At 37.0% G+C, this 14113-nt stretch overlaps 1 protein-coding gene across 1 annotated transcript in view; it reads left to right on the forward strand.

The window, feature by feature from the left end:
- LOC126101507 (diacylglycerol lipase-alpha) overlaps positions 1-14113 on the forward strand; it is a 477330-nt gene that overhangs the window by 336849 nt on the left and 126368 nt on the right. Inside the window, exon 15 of the mRNA XM_049912151.1 lies at positions 6025-6157. Coding sequence (XP_049768108.1) covers positions 6025-6157 — 133 coding nt within the window. The remainder of the gene's footprint in view (positions 1-6024; positions 6158-14113) is intronic.

Here is a 14113-nt window from a genome sequence, read left to right on the forward strand (position 1 = left end):
TTATTTTGTTGTTTGGGCATCTGACAAAGCAATCTGTGTGCCTGTTTGCCACATTTATTTGTTTTAAAATATTTAGTTTGCTTTTCTTCTTCATATTTCTTGATCATCTATCAGCAGGCAGGTAATTTAGTGCATAATGAAAGGAAAGAAGGATCCCTTGTACCACATTGGGTGGCCTTGCAATGGGAAATAGCTTGGTTGGCATGTTACCTGAGGTTTTTATTGATGACGTGGAATCCATTTTTTATATAAATTTCCAGACTGTAAAGACCAAGTCATCCACTACAAACATTACATAGATGACATATTAGTGATGATAAATGGAAGCACTAATGACATTGATGTCATTCATTACACAGTGGTTTTGTTCTTAACAATCTTTACAACTAACAATAGGCATACATTCCGTCTTTACCAAAAACCTACAAGTGCAGACAACAATGTTGCCACCCATTGAGGTGTATTGTGTATTGTGTGTATTGAACCAGGACCTAGAAATGATGGAGAGGCTTCGACCCGCCGTAGCCCTCAGTGGTTCACAACCTCACAACCTCCCAACAGGCCACAGCAGTCCACCCACCCCACCGCTGCCCCACACCAAACCGAGGTGGATTCCCCCCCCCCCCCCCCCCCCCCAGCAACATCTCATACTAGACAAGTGCAACCCCAAACATTTACGTGGCAGAGTAAGTATAGTGTAAGTGTACATGGAGACAGTATTTGCGCAACAATCGCCAGCATAGTGTAACTGAGGTGGAATACGGGGAATCAGTCCGCATTCACTGAGGCAGTTGGAAAACTGCCTTAAAAACCATCCACAGGCTGGCTGTCACACCATACCTTGACACTAATCTGCTGGGCGGATTCGTGGCAGTCCCCAACATGCCTTCCCACTTGGTAAGCAGCATGTTAGACCATGCGACTAGCCAGGAAGGCCCAATTGTTGTACAAGTGATTCTTCTTTATTGCCATGATTTACCCATCTGCCTTTACATAATCAAGAAATATGTAAGCAATTTAATATACTAAAACAGATAGCCAACTCAGTATAATAAAACAAATAGCCATGGCAAATGGGCACATGGAAAGCTTGCTCAGATGTCCATCCAATAAAATAAAAAATGAGCAATACAAACACCCAGGACCATGGTGAACAGTACACAGTAAGAAGACATTTGTCCAGGTGACATAATATGGACAAATTTCTGAGCAGTTAGAGAAGCAATTAAAGAACACAACTGTCAGATGTGGTTTTCAAATAAATAACATTCTAAAAATCTATCTTAGACATGAGAGAGGTGACAAACATAATAATTTTTTTAATTTAGGCATCTGTTGTTTACTACACAGTGATAGTGAGATTTTTGTCTTGGACAGATGGGCACAAATTTTAACATTAGTTTCAAGCAACACACACATCAACAAACACAATTGCATTTGCGAAGTACATGACTGTGCACAAGCATACTATCATTATCATAGTTTACTATATGCATGTTGTATATGCATGTTGTATATGCATGTTGTACACACTGTACATTAGGGATGTCTATTGAAACTTTTGGAAGAAATAGAGATTTATGGGAGCAAGAAACACCATTCTTCTAAACTGCTTAATGAATTTGCACCCAACATCTATTTTGCATTATATGACAGGTTGTTGTAGGTCTTATATACTGTTTGAGCTCTGTTTCCCCCCTACCTATGCTGCCCATGTTTCCTTGTCTTGGATTTGGCAAATTTTTGGTAGCTCCAGCCTTTCTTTTATGTTTTGATATGCTGCTTTCAATTTGCTTCATTGTGCACTGTATACATCACACACAACACTAGAAATAGCTTTTATGATTTTAAATGAAACATAATTATAATACTTTTGTTTAAGGTTTAGAGCTTTCATTAATGGTATTTCCAGTTGTGTCCATTTGCATTATGTCTTGGCCCCGCACTGCTCACTCTTTATGACCATTCTTGGTATGGCTATTGATAACTGTGACCCTTTTTTTATCTTTTGACAGGCTGCTGTCAATTAACTTTATTGTACTGCATATTTCACAGACACTTACTTGCATCAACCTTTTACAATTTCATGTACATCTACATGCTTTCTCTGTGATTCACAATTAAGTGACTGGAAGAGGGTTCATCAAACCACCTTCAAGCTATTCCTCTGTTGTTCTACTCTCTAACAATGAGCAGAAAAAGCAAACACTTAAATCTTACTGTATGAGCTCTGATGTCTTTTATTTTATTATGTTGATCATTTCTCCCTATGTAGTTGGACACCAACAATATATTCTCACACACTGAGGAAAAAGTTGATGATTGAAATTTCATAAGAAGAGCCTGCCGCAATGAAAAATGCGTTTGTTTTAATGATTGTTGACTCAGTTCAAATATCATATCCAAGGCACTGCATCTCCTACTTCAAAATAATATAAAATGGGCTTCCCTTCTTTGAACTTTCTCAATGACCTTTGTCAATCCTAGCTGATGCAGAACTAACACCACACAGCAGTACTCCAGAAGAGGGTGGACAAGAGTAGTGTAAGAACTCTCTTTGATAGACTTGTTGCATTTTCTAATTGTTCTGCCAGTGAATTGTAGTCTTTTTTTCTTTCTCCCAAGATTATCTGTGTGATTATTCCAGTGGAAGTTATTCTTAATTGTAATCCATGACCATTCAGTTGTATTTGCAGCCTTTAGAGTTGTGTGATATATGATGTAACTGAAATTTAGTGGATTCCTTTTAGTACTAATGTGGATCACGTCACCCTTTTCATTATTTAGAATCAATTGCCACTTTTTGCCCCATACACATTTCTTGTCTAAATCCTATTGCAACTGATGATACTATATAGTCACAGAGTTTGGTTAAAAGTCACTTGTGAGGAATAGTGTGAAAAGCCTTATGAAAATCTAAAAATCTGAAATCATTTTGACATCCCCTATTGATAACACTCATTACTTCATGAGCATAAAGAGCTAGTTGTGTTTCACAACAATGGTATTTTCTAAATCAGTTTTGGCTGTTTGTAAGTAAATTGTTTTCTTTGAGGTAATTCTAAATGTTGGAACACAGTATATGTTCCAAAATCTTACTGCAAATTGATATTAGTGATATGTGTCTGTAATTCAGTACATTGCCCCTACTTCCTTTATGGGTACTGGTTTGACTTGTGCAACTTTCCTGTCTTAGGTATAGATGTTTTGATGAGCAAGTAATTGTATATGATTGCTAAGTACAGAGCTGTTGTATTGGCATACTCTGAAAGAAACCAGACTGGTATATAATCTGAACAGGAAGCCTTTTCTTTACATAGTGATTTAAGCTGCTTTGCTACACAGAGGATATCTGCTTGTAAGTTACTCATGTTTGCAGCTGTTCTTGAATCCTAGAATGTTTACTTCATCTTCTTTGGTGAAGGAATTTTGGAATACTGTGTTTAGTAACTCTACTTTAATGGCACTGTCATTGGTAACATCACTATGACTATTGTGCAGTGAAGGTACTGATTGTGTCTTGCCACTGATGTATGTATTTTATATATGTTTCAATTTTTTGCCGTATTTTGAGACAGAGTTTCATCGTGGAAAATATTAAAAGCATCTCGCATTTAAGTTTTTGCTACATTTGGAGCTTCCATAAAACTTTGACAATCTTGAGGGTTTTGCATTCTTTTGAACCTGGCATGCTTTCTTCATTGTTTCTATAACAGTGTTCCAATCTGTTTTGTGCACAATAGGAGATCAGTACTATCTCTTATTAATTTACTTTGTAATATGTCTCAATTGCTGTTGATACTATTACTTTCAACTGAAATGTCATCAGCTCTACACTTACAGAGGCAGACTGGAAGTAAACTCTTAGGAAAATCAAGCAAATTTTATATGATTTTTCAAATAGGTTTATTCTGCATTTAATTTTTGTGATTTTATTCGCATGTTAAAACTCTACCTCCTTCTTCATGTACATTTCAAATGTATCCAATTTAGTTTTATATAAAGTATCTATGATCTCATCGCATCCCACTGCCCCTGGTGTTGAGTGTTTACCTCGTCGTCACGATTTTATTCTAAGTGTTGATGTCGTTAACTATTATATTTTATTTGCTTAGTCTGTGAATTTCATGAAGGCAGAACAAATTGAAGATGATTGTAATAACTAAAATTGGTAATTGAACAAACAAATATTTGCAATCAGACACTGTTGTGGCATTTAAAAAATTTTGTATCAATAATGGTGTATGTATTCTTACAAAAGGAACACAATGCCTATGTAGGTAAGAAGATTTACTTTACTGATGGCAGCGTATTCCATATTACCAAAACAAATTTAATGAATTACTCAAGGTCCAATTTTTACAAAATAAATGTCATGTCTGTAGATTCATAGTCCCCATTTTATTCTGGAGGCAGCTAGTTAAAGAGTTTTGCAAGAGAAGAATGAACTATGTTTCAAAAAATTGGGGAAAAAGTAAACGTGTATGGATATTAAGCTTACATATTATGCACTAAGTCTGATTTTTGTTATTTGCCTTATACACTATTAAGGCATAAAAGTATTGGCATTTGCGTATGAAAATGCTAAAATCCTTGGATAAGTCTTTGTACTATACAAAATACCATTACTGCTCAATTTACCAGTTACACTACACTACAAGGTCTGTTCAAAAACATCCGGAACATTCGTAATTACGCGTCAATGGTGTGTTGGAGCGAAATGTGGTTGGCATCCCTGCACACTCCTGTGTGACAGCCAGAAGTTTCATTGTTGTATGTGTGTTAGCTAATGTGCAGTGCTGTATTGAGTAGAACATTGTGTTGCACAGTTTGCAAATTTAGAGATTGCAGAGTTACAGGAGCAAAGCGTTTGCATCAAATTTTGCGTAAAACTCAAAAAATTTTTTACAGACGCACACCAAATGATGCAGAAAGACTACAGTGATGAGTACATAAGCCAGACTCAGTGTTACAAATGTTTCACATGGTTTAAAAATGACCATATGGAAGTTAAAGGTGACCCTCGTTCAGGATGCCCTTCAACGTCTACTGAGAATGCTCACGTCATGAACATCAATGAAATTCATGCCACAGGGACAGACTGTCAATAAATGGTGCTATCAGGTTGTGACACCTGCTAGAAAATGTGAGAAGGAAACTGCCTGAAATGTGGCGAGACAATTCATGGCTATCACATCACAATAATGCACCCACACATTCATCCCTGCTGGCGCATGACTATTGCACAAAAAACGAAATTGCTGTGCTGCCTCATCCTCCATACTCTCCAGATCTGGTCCCAGCAGACTTTTCTTTTATTTACAAAGTTAAAACCCTGTTGAAAGGACGAAGATTTTTGCAACAATAGACAAAATAAATGAAAATCCGCAGACAGCACTTCATATGATCCAGCAAGTGGTGCACCAAGACTGGTTCTGGAAGTTGAAATGGCATTAGGAGTAGTGTATCAATTGTGGAGGAGAGTGTTTCATAGGAGACTATGCACAGTAAGTAAAAGGTAAGCACAGAAAGATTTTGTGGACAAAATTCTGGAATTTTTTGAACAGACCTCATATACCAGAAAAATGGTCATTGAGAAAACAGAAAGTAAAATTATACAAAATTCTAATATACACATCTGAAAGTAGGAGATAATTTTAGGGGGAAAAAATATCAAACCAAGGCTTTTGGACTGCCTTGTCAGTGTGTCACATTCAGGAGAGTGGTATATCATACTGACCCCATGGCCCTCCACATCACATCCAAATGACAGAATTGGCAGTCCAAATTGGCCTGACGGGGCCAGTACAGAGAGCTTTCACTGTAGTTTTAGCAATGTGTTGGTTCCATGTCATGTGTAATTGATCTGAACACCCGCAAATATTCCAAATACAACTTTAATCTTTGGTAATTGTATCATTCTCTATTGAAGAATGTTTTAACATATATGTGTAATGTTCTTAAATTGTTGAGGCACATTTTCACAGTGGTTACTAACATGACAACTGTTCCAAATGCACACAGGCAGGTGCTGAACAAGCACGAGCCTGTCTACCAGGCCGTGTGGGCGAACACGACTGACTTTGATGAGGTCCTCATCTCACCAGTCATGATACAGGACCACATGCCTGATAACGTGCTTGATGCTCTCAATAAGGTATGTCACTACTGCAACCAAAAATTTTGTGTGTTGCCTTTTTCATCTGTTTCATCAGTTTGTTTTGAAACTTCTTCTCATAATGCAAGTTTCCATACTTATTTGCAGACTTGTAGCACTATTTATTTAATGTTCTCTGTATTGTCAATAGACAAAAATAATTTATCCCTTTTTAATGTCTATAGGCAGTTACTTACATTGGTACATATTCTTCAGGAAATCAAAATATTAGGTGCTAGAAAGAAAGAAAATCATTGATTCACATTTGGGTATGTAATACATATTTCCATTATGCTGCCGTCTGATTGTAAATAGTCTCTTGGTCGCTTCTTCTTTTTCATGAATGATTGAAGAAGAGTAAAATGTATCGAATATATTGTGCAGAAAAAGTATGAATAACCTGATACTGCATTGTAAATGCTATGATATAAAACAAAACAAAACCCAAGTGCATATGGTACAGAAATCAATGACAACATTGTATTCACGAAAGCAACCACACATAAGAATAAGAATTTTTGATGCTAAAATGTTACAGATATCTTGACAATATTAGGAAAAGTATAGACTGTTCTTCACCATACAGAATGAGTTGCAGACAGGCACAATGAAAATATTTTTAGACATTATAGCTTTTATCCAAACCATTCTTTAACAAAGAAAAACACATACACACATTCACACAAACAAATGTATCTCATGTACACATGACCACTACCACTGACAGCTCCATCTGAAACTCATACCGATTGGAGCTGCCAGTCATATCACAGAAGCTGTAATGTGTATTAGTCCTTCCATTAAGCAGCTCAGGGGGTTTTATTTATGGTGAGTAGCAATCTATCATTTTCCTAATATTGTTGATGTTCCAACCCATAGCTTCACTTGTTTGTAGAAGTTGAGAGTTTTATGACCTCAGAGTCCATCGGGAATGATGACAAGAAATATTAAAAGAGAGAGGTGCCAACAGTTGTAAAATATAGAATTGGTTGCTTTAAATTATTTAGTGCTACTTGTGCAGGTGCCTTTAATATGGATTCTTAGTTGTCATTGTCTGATTTTTTTAACTGTTTATTTAATTTTCAGTTTCTTGCAGTTTGCATTCTCTCTCTCCTTATATGTTGATGTAAAGTGTCTCAGTTATGAAAGCTTAAGACTGAATTTGGCTGATGTGGCTGTTTTGGATACTTTACAGTGTTTCTATGAAAAGTTTCACATTTTACTATCAATATCAGGATCAAAACATTTAGTTATGCCAGTAATCATCAAGTTGTTTTACAAATACGAACTGCATGGAAATTATTTTACAGAGATGCATTTTTCTGATATGCAGTTTATATTGGCCAAAAGCATGAAATCTATGTGTGTTGCATATTGATGTGTTTGCTTTTGATCTGAAGCACGGTAGATCCAGTGTCATAGCTTGGCTTGTGTGATTTTTATGGCAAATGTATATAAACAGTTTTCAGTAACTGCTTATGAAAAATATTTTTTTATCATAATGTTGGCTGTATATTTAGCTGTTTGGGATTGATGCATTTGTGACTGTGCATGTTTTGAAAATTCTCCAGAAGCAAAAGTACTGAAGTGGAGGAAGGGTGGGGGATATTTACAAGACATCATTGGGTTACTGTGTTAATATCTTATCCCTCATTCCAGAATACTGGCCATTTGTATCTCAGAGGATAATGTTTTTTGTAAAAAAAAAAATTTTTAAAAAGGTACAGTTTAGCAATTGATACACAGAGAAAAATAACACAGTTCATCAGACAATATGTGATTATAATGATAAATAACATTTTAAGTAACTGTCACATGAGATTATCAGTAAAATTTGTTGTAATATTTGCTTTGGAAACCAACTTAATGGTTCACAAAATTTCTTACTGATTACAGTTTTAATAAGGAGACATTGTCTGCATTGTAGGTAATTTCTCACTCGAAGCGTTTCTCTGCTGAGGCAGCTCGACCCCACACAAATTGTATACAGTCAGAGCCGAGCTGCCCTGATTACAATGACACAAGGTACAGTCTTATCAAAGTGCACTTCTACCCCGTATTTACTTCCTTCTTCAGAGTTTTTCTTTTTTACTACGAATACTCTCTTACAATTTTTGTTCCCAGTCATTACCCTTACATGTGTTTATAGTAAAAGTTACAACTTTACATCTCTTTTCTATCCTGTAAATTGTAATAGGCAAACCTTATCCATGCACAAATATAAATTATGGACTGGATCAGAATATTCATTGGCAGATAAGAAACTGAATCTTGTCTCAGAAACAAAATTTGGAATTTGTGTACAGAATGTTAGCTGTGTTTTAATTATGATTTGCTTTTTTTGTTTCTTATTTATATTTCTACTGCACCTTAGACCCTGTTTGCACATGTATATTATTTGTTGCCTAATATATGCATGGTGTGTAGCACTGTAGATTGCAGAGAGTGGCTTTGAACAGGTCAGCACAGCACTCGAGCCAGCAACACACTCTGTGATTCCACTGTGAGAGACACTTGCTCTTCTGCGCAGGCCCATGAAATCAGCAGTTGCTAAGCAGGTAAGTGGAGATTTCTGTGGTGTGCACATGATTACACTCCTGAGAATATGTAAATATAACACTGCTGCAGCTTGCTTGGTAGCATGAGTAGCTCATTTATCTTTGAAGTATGTGGATAACATTGCTCTCATATTGTTCAGTTAATTAATTTATTCAGTAATCTAATGAGATTTATCTATGTTTGAAATGGTGGTAACAAGAACCTCCTCTACTACAGACAGCAAAATTCACAACTCTTGTGAATAAACTTATCTTGGTCGTCTGTACTTTTCTTCAGGGTTGCAGGTCCATGGTTCCATTTAATGTATGAAATTGTAGTTGAGGTTGGATGTAATAAATGATACTTTGTGCCTTATTTGATTATTTGGCTTCCATACATAAGCAACGATGCTAATGAGCTGCACTGAAATATATTGCAGCATCAGTGTTCCCACTTTCACACAGTAATTGTCATCTTGAAAATTCATACACCTACACCTGTGAAAACGTCTGCTTGCTACAGCCCATCAATACTGTGGCAAGACTGTCACTCCCAACTAAGAGATCTGTTTTCAACATATTTTTAACATGGTAACTGTTATGACATCACCTTAGTTATCTACATCTACATCAACATCTGTACTCTGCAGATCACTGTGAAGGGTATTTTACCAGTTTTGGGGTTTTTCCCATTCCCTTCACATATGGAGTGTGGGAAGAATGATTGTTTAAATGCCTCAATGCATGTTGTAAAGAATCTGCGTGGTGCCAGGGCTAGCAGTGTATTTACCGTATTTACTTGAATCTAAGCCGCACTTTTTTTCCAGTTTTTGTAATCCAAAAAACCGCCTGCGGCTTAGAATCGAGTGCAAAGCAAGTGGAGGTTCTGAAAAATGTTGGTAGGTGCCGCCACATCTAACTTCTGCCGTCGAATATATGTAGCGCTACACAAGCATGCTTTGTGGGCACAAAGATAAATACTGGCGCCAAAACTTTTTTTCTCCGCCCCTTGTTTCGGCCACTGCATTTTCTTACATTATCCAACGAAGTAAATACAAATTCCGTATTGTTCATCTTTGAATGTAGCAGAAATTCAATGTACTACGAAAATCCGACTGGCAAGACTGTTAGGGATGTTTGTCAATATGGCCAACTCTACGTTCCGAGTTTTTTCCTACCTGTGAGAAGAGATGGTTGCTAATAGGAACCTGATGAAATGTGAATCACATGCAGTATTCTCTTCATCATAAGAATAATACAAAAATAAACATTTTGCCATGTATTCTTTTGTGTTTGCTGCTATCTCATTTAAATCCTGCATGCCTAATAAACTACGAAACTAGAGTGAAACAACAGCAAACGCGGAAGAATATACGTATTGTGTCATGTTTATATTCGTATTATTCTTATGCCTAATAGTGATATAGTCAGAAATGAAGCACGGCAACTGACTCGATTTTAAATGTAAGATGACTAATTTCTGTGCAGAATTTGATGTACTAAATAAGTGGCCGCAAAGATTTTCAAACGGAGAAAAATTTGCGCCTAACTCTCGTTCAGAACATGTTCTATCATACACAGTCTATTATTTGGTTCTTGTTGGTTATCAAATAAAGCAGCAGTGTAAGTAACAACAAATAGCAGTCTCTTGCCATTGTTTCGCTAATGAGACGATTCCTCTTTTTTTTTTATTTTTTTAAGCGGCGGTAGCGCGCATAAAGCAAGTCATGCGGCGAGCGGCGACAGGCCGTAAATACGCACTATCAGAATGCGACAAACAATGCATGACACAGTATAGTAATGCATTTTCAGCTTAGAGTGACGTAAACACCTATAACAAAGAAAACGGCACTTATCAGATCAAAGCAAAATAAGCAATCGATTCAAACCAGACGAAGCACGTGAAAAAGGAAGGGTACCCGTATAAATACGGACGGAGCGCCTGGCGCATAGCAATGGCTACCTGGTAAACTGCTAAGCTTACGACTCGAACCAAACTACTGTAGCTGTATCGTCTTTCATTCGACATAAATTGTGTCTCATATTACAATGGACCAACTTTTTTTCGATTTGGAGGTGCGGCCTAAAACTTTTCTCTTCCCTTGAATTTCGAGTCTCAAATTTCAGGTGCGGCTTAGATTTGGGAAATATTTTTTTCCTTTATTTTGAGTCTCATTTTTCAGGTGCGGCTTAGATTCGAGTGCGGCTTAGATTCGAGTAAATACGGTAACATTAAATTCTTCTAGAATCTACATAGGTAAATGATGCTCTAAGCCCCCCCTTTTCTAACTCCGACTTTTGCTGTTGCACAAGGATTAAAAAAATACGTGAACTGACTCTAATCAACCCTGCCAGTGGAGTAGAAGAGAGTTTGGCACCTGCAATAATTTAATTTGATAGTTAAGTTAAATAAACGAAGGTTTCATTAACATAGTGAGGAATGATAGGGTTGCTCTACCGATTAACACAATGAAAGTTCTGTCCAAAATAACAATATGATTTATTAAGACTAAACACAAAATAATAAACAAAAACACTTGAATTCTTTTACAATACATCAAATTGGTTCAAATTGGAGACTCAAACAAACGCTGTGAATGTGAAGTTGTCCCTAAACTAGATTGTGAGGATTATGACGAAGTGGTATGTGCAGCCAATTCCTTGCAATTCAAATCTTAGAGAAAACACATAGCCAACCCAACATCAATTGCTGCTACCCAAGACAGAACAAAGTTAGAAAAAAGATGAACAGGCACGCTCTGCTGAGCTCTGATTATCACCTAGGAAAATCCCTATCTGCCGGTGCTGCGGACATACATTACCAAACTGTCTTCTTGACTGCCAGGACACGATCTGGCGTACCGGAGCCGTTGGCTGGTTGCTTCGACGTCCTCGACCGAAAGGCGAGAGCCGACTCCCTACAAGAGCACCCGTACAAACCGAACACAGAACATTCCCGCTCCCACGACAGTGGCCGTGGTTAAACGTTCCAATCAGCAACTCGAAAACTGGCAGAAAATTCCACTCCATTGCCGGAACGCTACCATTCCACCAATGGAGATTCTTGGCACCAATTTTTGCGACGATCTTGCTACATCACGGAGCTATGCCCTGAGCAAGCCAATCACAGTTACTATTTTGCAGAAAGCACGGGAATTTTCCCGCCACAGCTGCCTGCGTACACAAGTCGTTCCCAAGCCTCGCTGGTAGCCTGCCAGAAAGTGTTTTCGCTAAGTTTCTGCGAAGTAACGGAACCTCTAGCCCAGCCGCTACTTCAGGCCCTGCGGGCATGCCTCTTGACAATGTCGGCGTCTGGAAAGCATTCACTTGACACCCTCACACCTGTCGGCTTACCCTTTCAAAGTCAAACAGAGCCCGCCTGTCACTGAACCACCCGAGTGACGAGAGACACTGCGTGGGAAGTCCGCGTGTGAAGGAATAGCAACTTTCCACCGCATGCAATTAGAGAGGAGAATCGTAAGATAGAAATATGAGAGGGGGCTCATGCCACCTCTCAAATCTAATCTGGTCTTAATGATCCCTGTGGCAGCAATATATTGGGAGTTGTAGTATGTCCCTAGAGTAATCATTTGAAGTTGATTCTTGAAATTTTGTAAGCAGATTTTCTCAGGATAGTTTATGTCTGTCTTCAAGAGTCTGGCAGTTCAGTTTTTTCAGCATCTCTCTGACACTGCAAATATTCTGACATTTCTATTAATATTGCGCACAAGGTCATTAATGTAAAACATGATCAGCAAGGGTCCTGACACACTTCACTGGGCACACTCGAAGTTACTTCTACATCTGTTGATGTCTCTCTGTCCAAGACAGCTTATAAGTCAAAATTACATACAGTGTGTCTTTTCATTCCAATCGAGCTTCATATAATTTTAAGTTATACTAATAGCAAAGTATATGGATTACTGACTGTATCCAAATGACATTTAGAGTCAATCTAAAATTGCCAGTTCTGTCCACATGCAAATTGTGTTTCTAATATATTTATTGATGGAAGGGTAGAGGATTAAAACTACACAAAAACAAAATTCATTAGAAAAGTTCCAAGATAAAAACCAAACAGAATGATAATGTCATTTGTATGAAACAATATCATGTGATGAAAAATTACAAAACTGAAAGCAAATTTTGTCTAGGGAAAATATTATGAAAATAATGAATTAATTTTTATTGATGCTTAATTAATGGTAATTAAAACATTGTCTTCTAAATAAAATTAACAGTCAGAATGAAGGTATTTTTGCCTCACTCTTGACATCAGTTGCTTTAGAAGGTCTTTCTAAAAACAAGTTTCAAAATTAAGGTGAATATTTCTGTCATATCAGACTCAGCATTACTTCCTGGCAGGTATCCCTCACAAAACATGTTTTGTCAGTGTAAATAAGAGTTGATTCTGACTTCCCATAAATGCTTAATGAGTTGTGCATAATGTCCAAACTAGAAAGCAAAAGCGAACTTTTTAATTACACAATAAGAGATGATAAAAGTAAATATAAATGAAAAGACTGGTATCAATAGAGACATAGAATTTTAAGCACTCATGTTGCAACCAAATTTTTCTGCTTTATTACATCAGAACCAAGTTTAAGTACATAAAATTTTAGTTTATATTTTACAAAGGAGTTTTTACCTAAAAAGTCAGTTAGATATACAGTATATTCTCGATCACCAGTGGTAACAGGGGACTTGAAAACCATGGATAACTGAATTCTGTGGATAATTCACAATTAAAGTATGTGGTAATATATTATAGTTGTTCAATAAAAAAATTAATTACAATGTCATAATTACAACCACTTAACTAATCTTTATAATGAATTCTACTATGTTCAGAATATTATGTATGAGAATACAGTACTTACAAAGAATAGAGTGCAAGCCAGTTTCACATTACACTACACTACTTAGAAACAAAATAATTTTTAATTGATTTCAGTCTCAGTGAGGTGGCTTGTCTTTTACACATCACACCACAAATTTCACGCAACATCAACTTGTCAAAAATGAGAGCACTTTCTTGTTGTTCCAGGTAGTCCAGTGAACCTTCAGCCCACTGAAGTTCTGATGTATGACTGATTACTGTCTCTGCAATTAGAGGACTGTTGTCGTCTTTGTAACTGTCATTCACTTCCTCAGACTTCCTTTGTACTTGCTGAACAATAGCACTATCAGTCAACATCTCATGTCCTGGCTCTGTGCGCTCCACATTAAACCATTTAGAATTATTTTCTTTGTCAACAGTTTCACACCCTGGAGTGCTTTTCAAAACAGCAGGTAACACTGCTAATGAGCAGTCTTCTTCATCATTGGAGTCACTGATTTTATCAATTTTAGGACGAATATTTTTCCATAACTTGGCTATGGTTCATTGTTTTACCTAATGCCATGCCTTCAGCACCTC

Source organism: Schistocerca cancellata, chromosome 9, assembly GCF_023864275.1.
Source record: "Schistocerca cancellata isolate TAMUIC-IGC-003103 chromosome 9, iqSchCanc2.1, whole genome shotgun sequence".
NCBI classification, from domain to species: domain Eukaryota; kingdom Metazoa; phylum Arthropoda; class Insecta; order Orthoptera; family Acrididae; genus Schistocerca; species Schistocerca cancellata.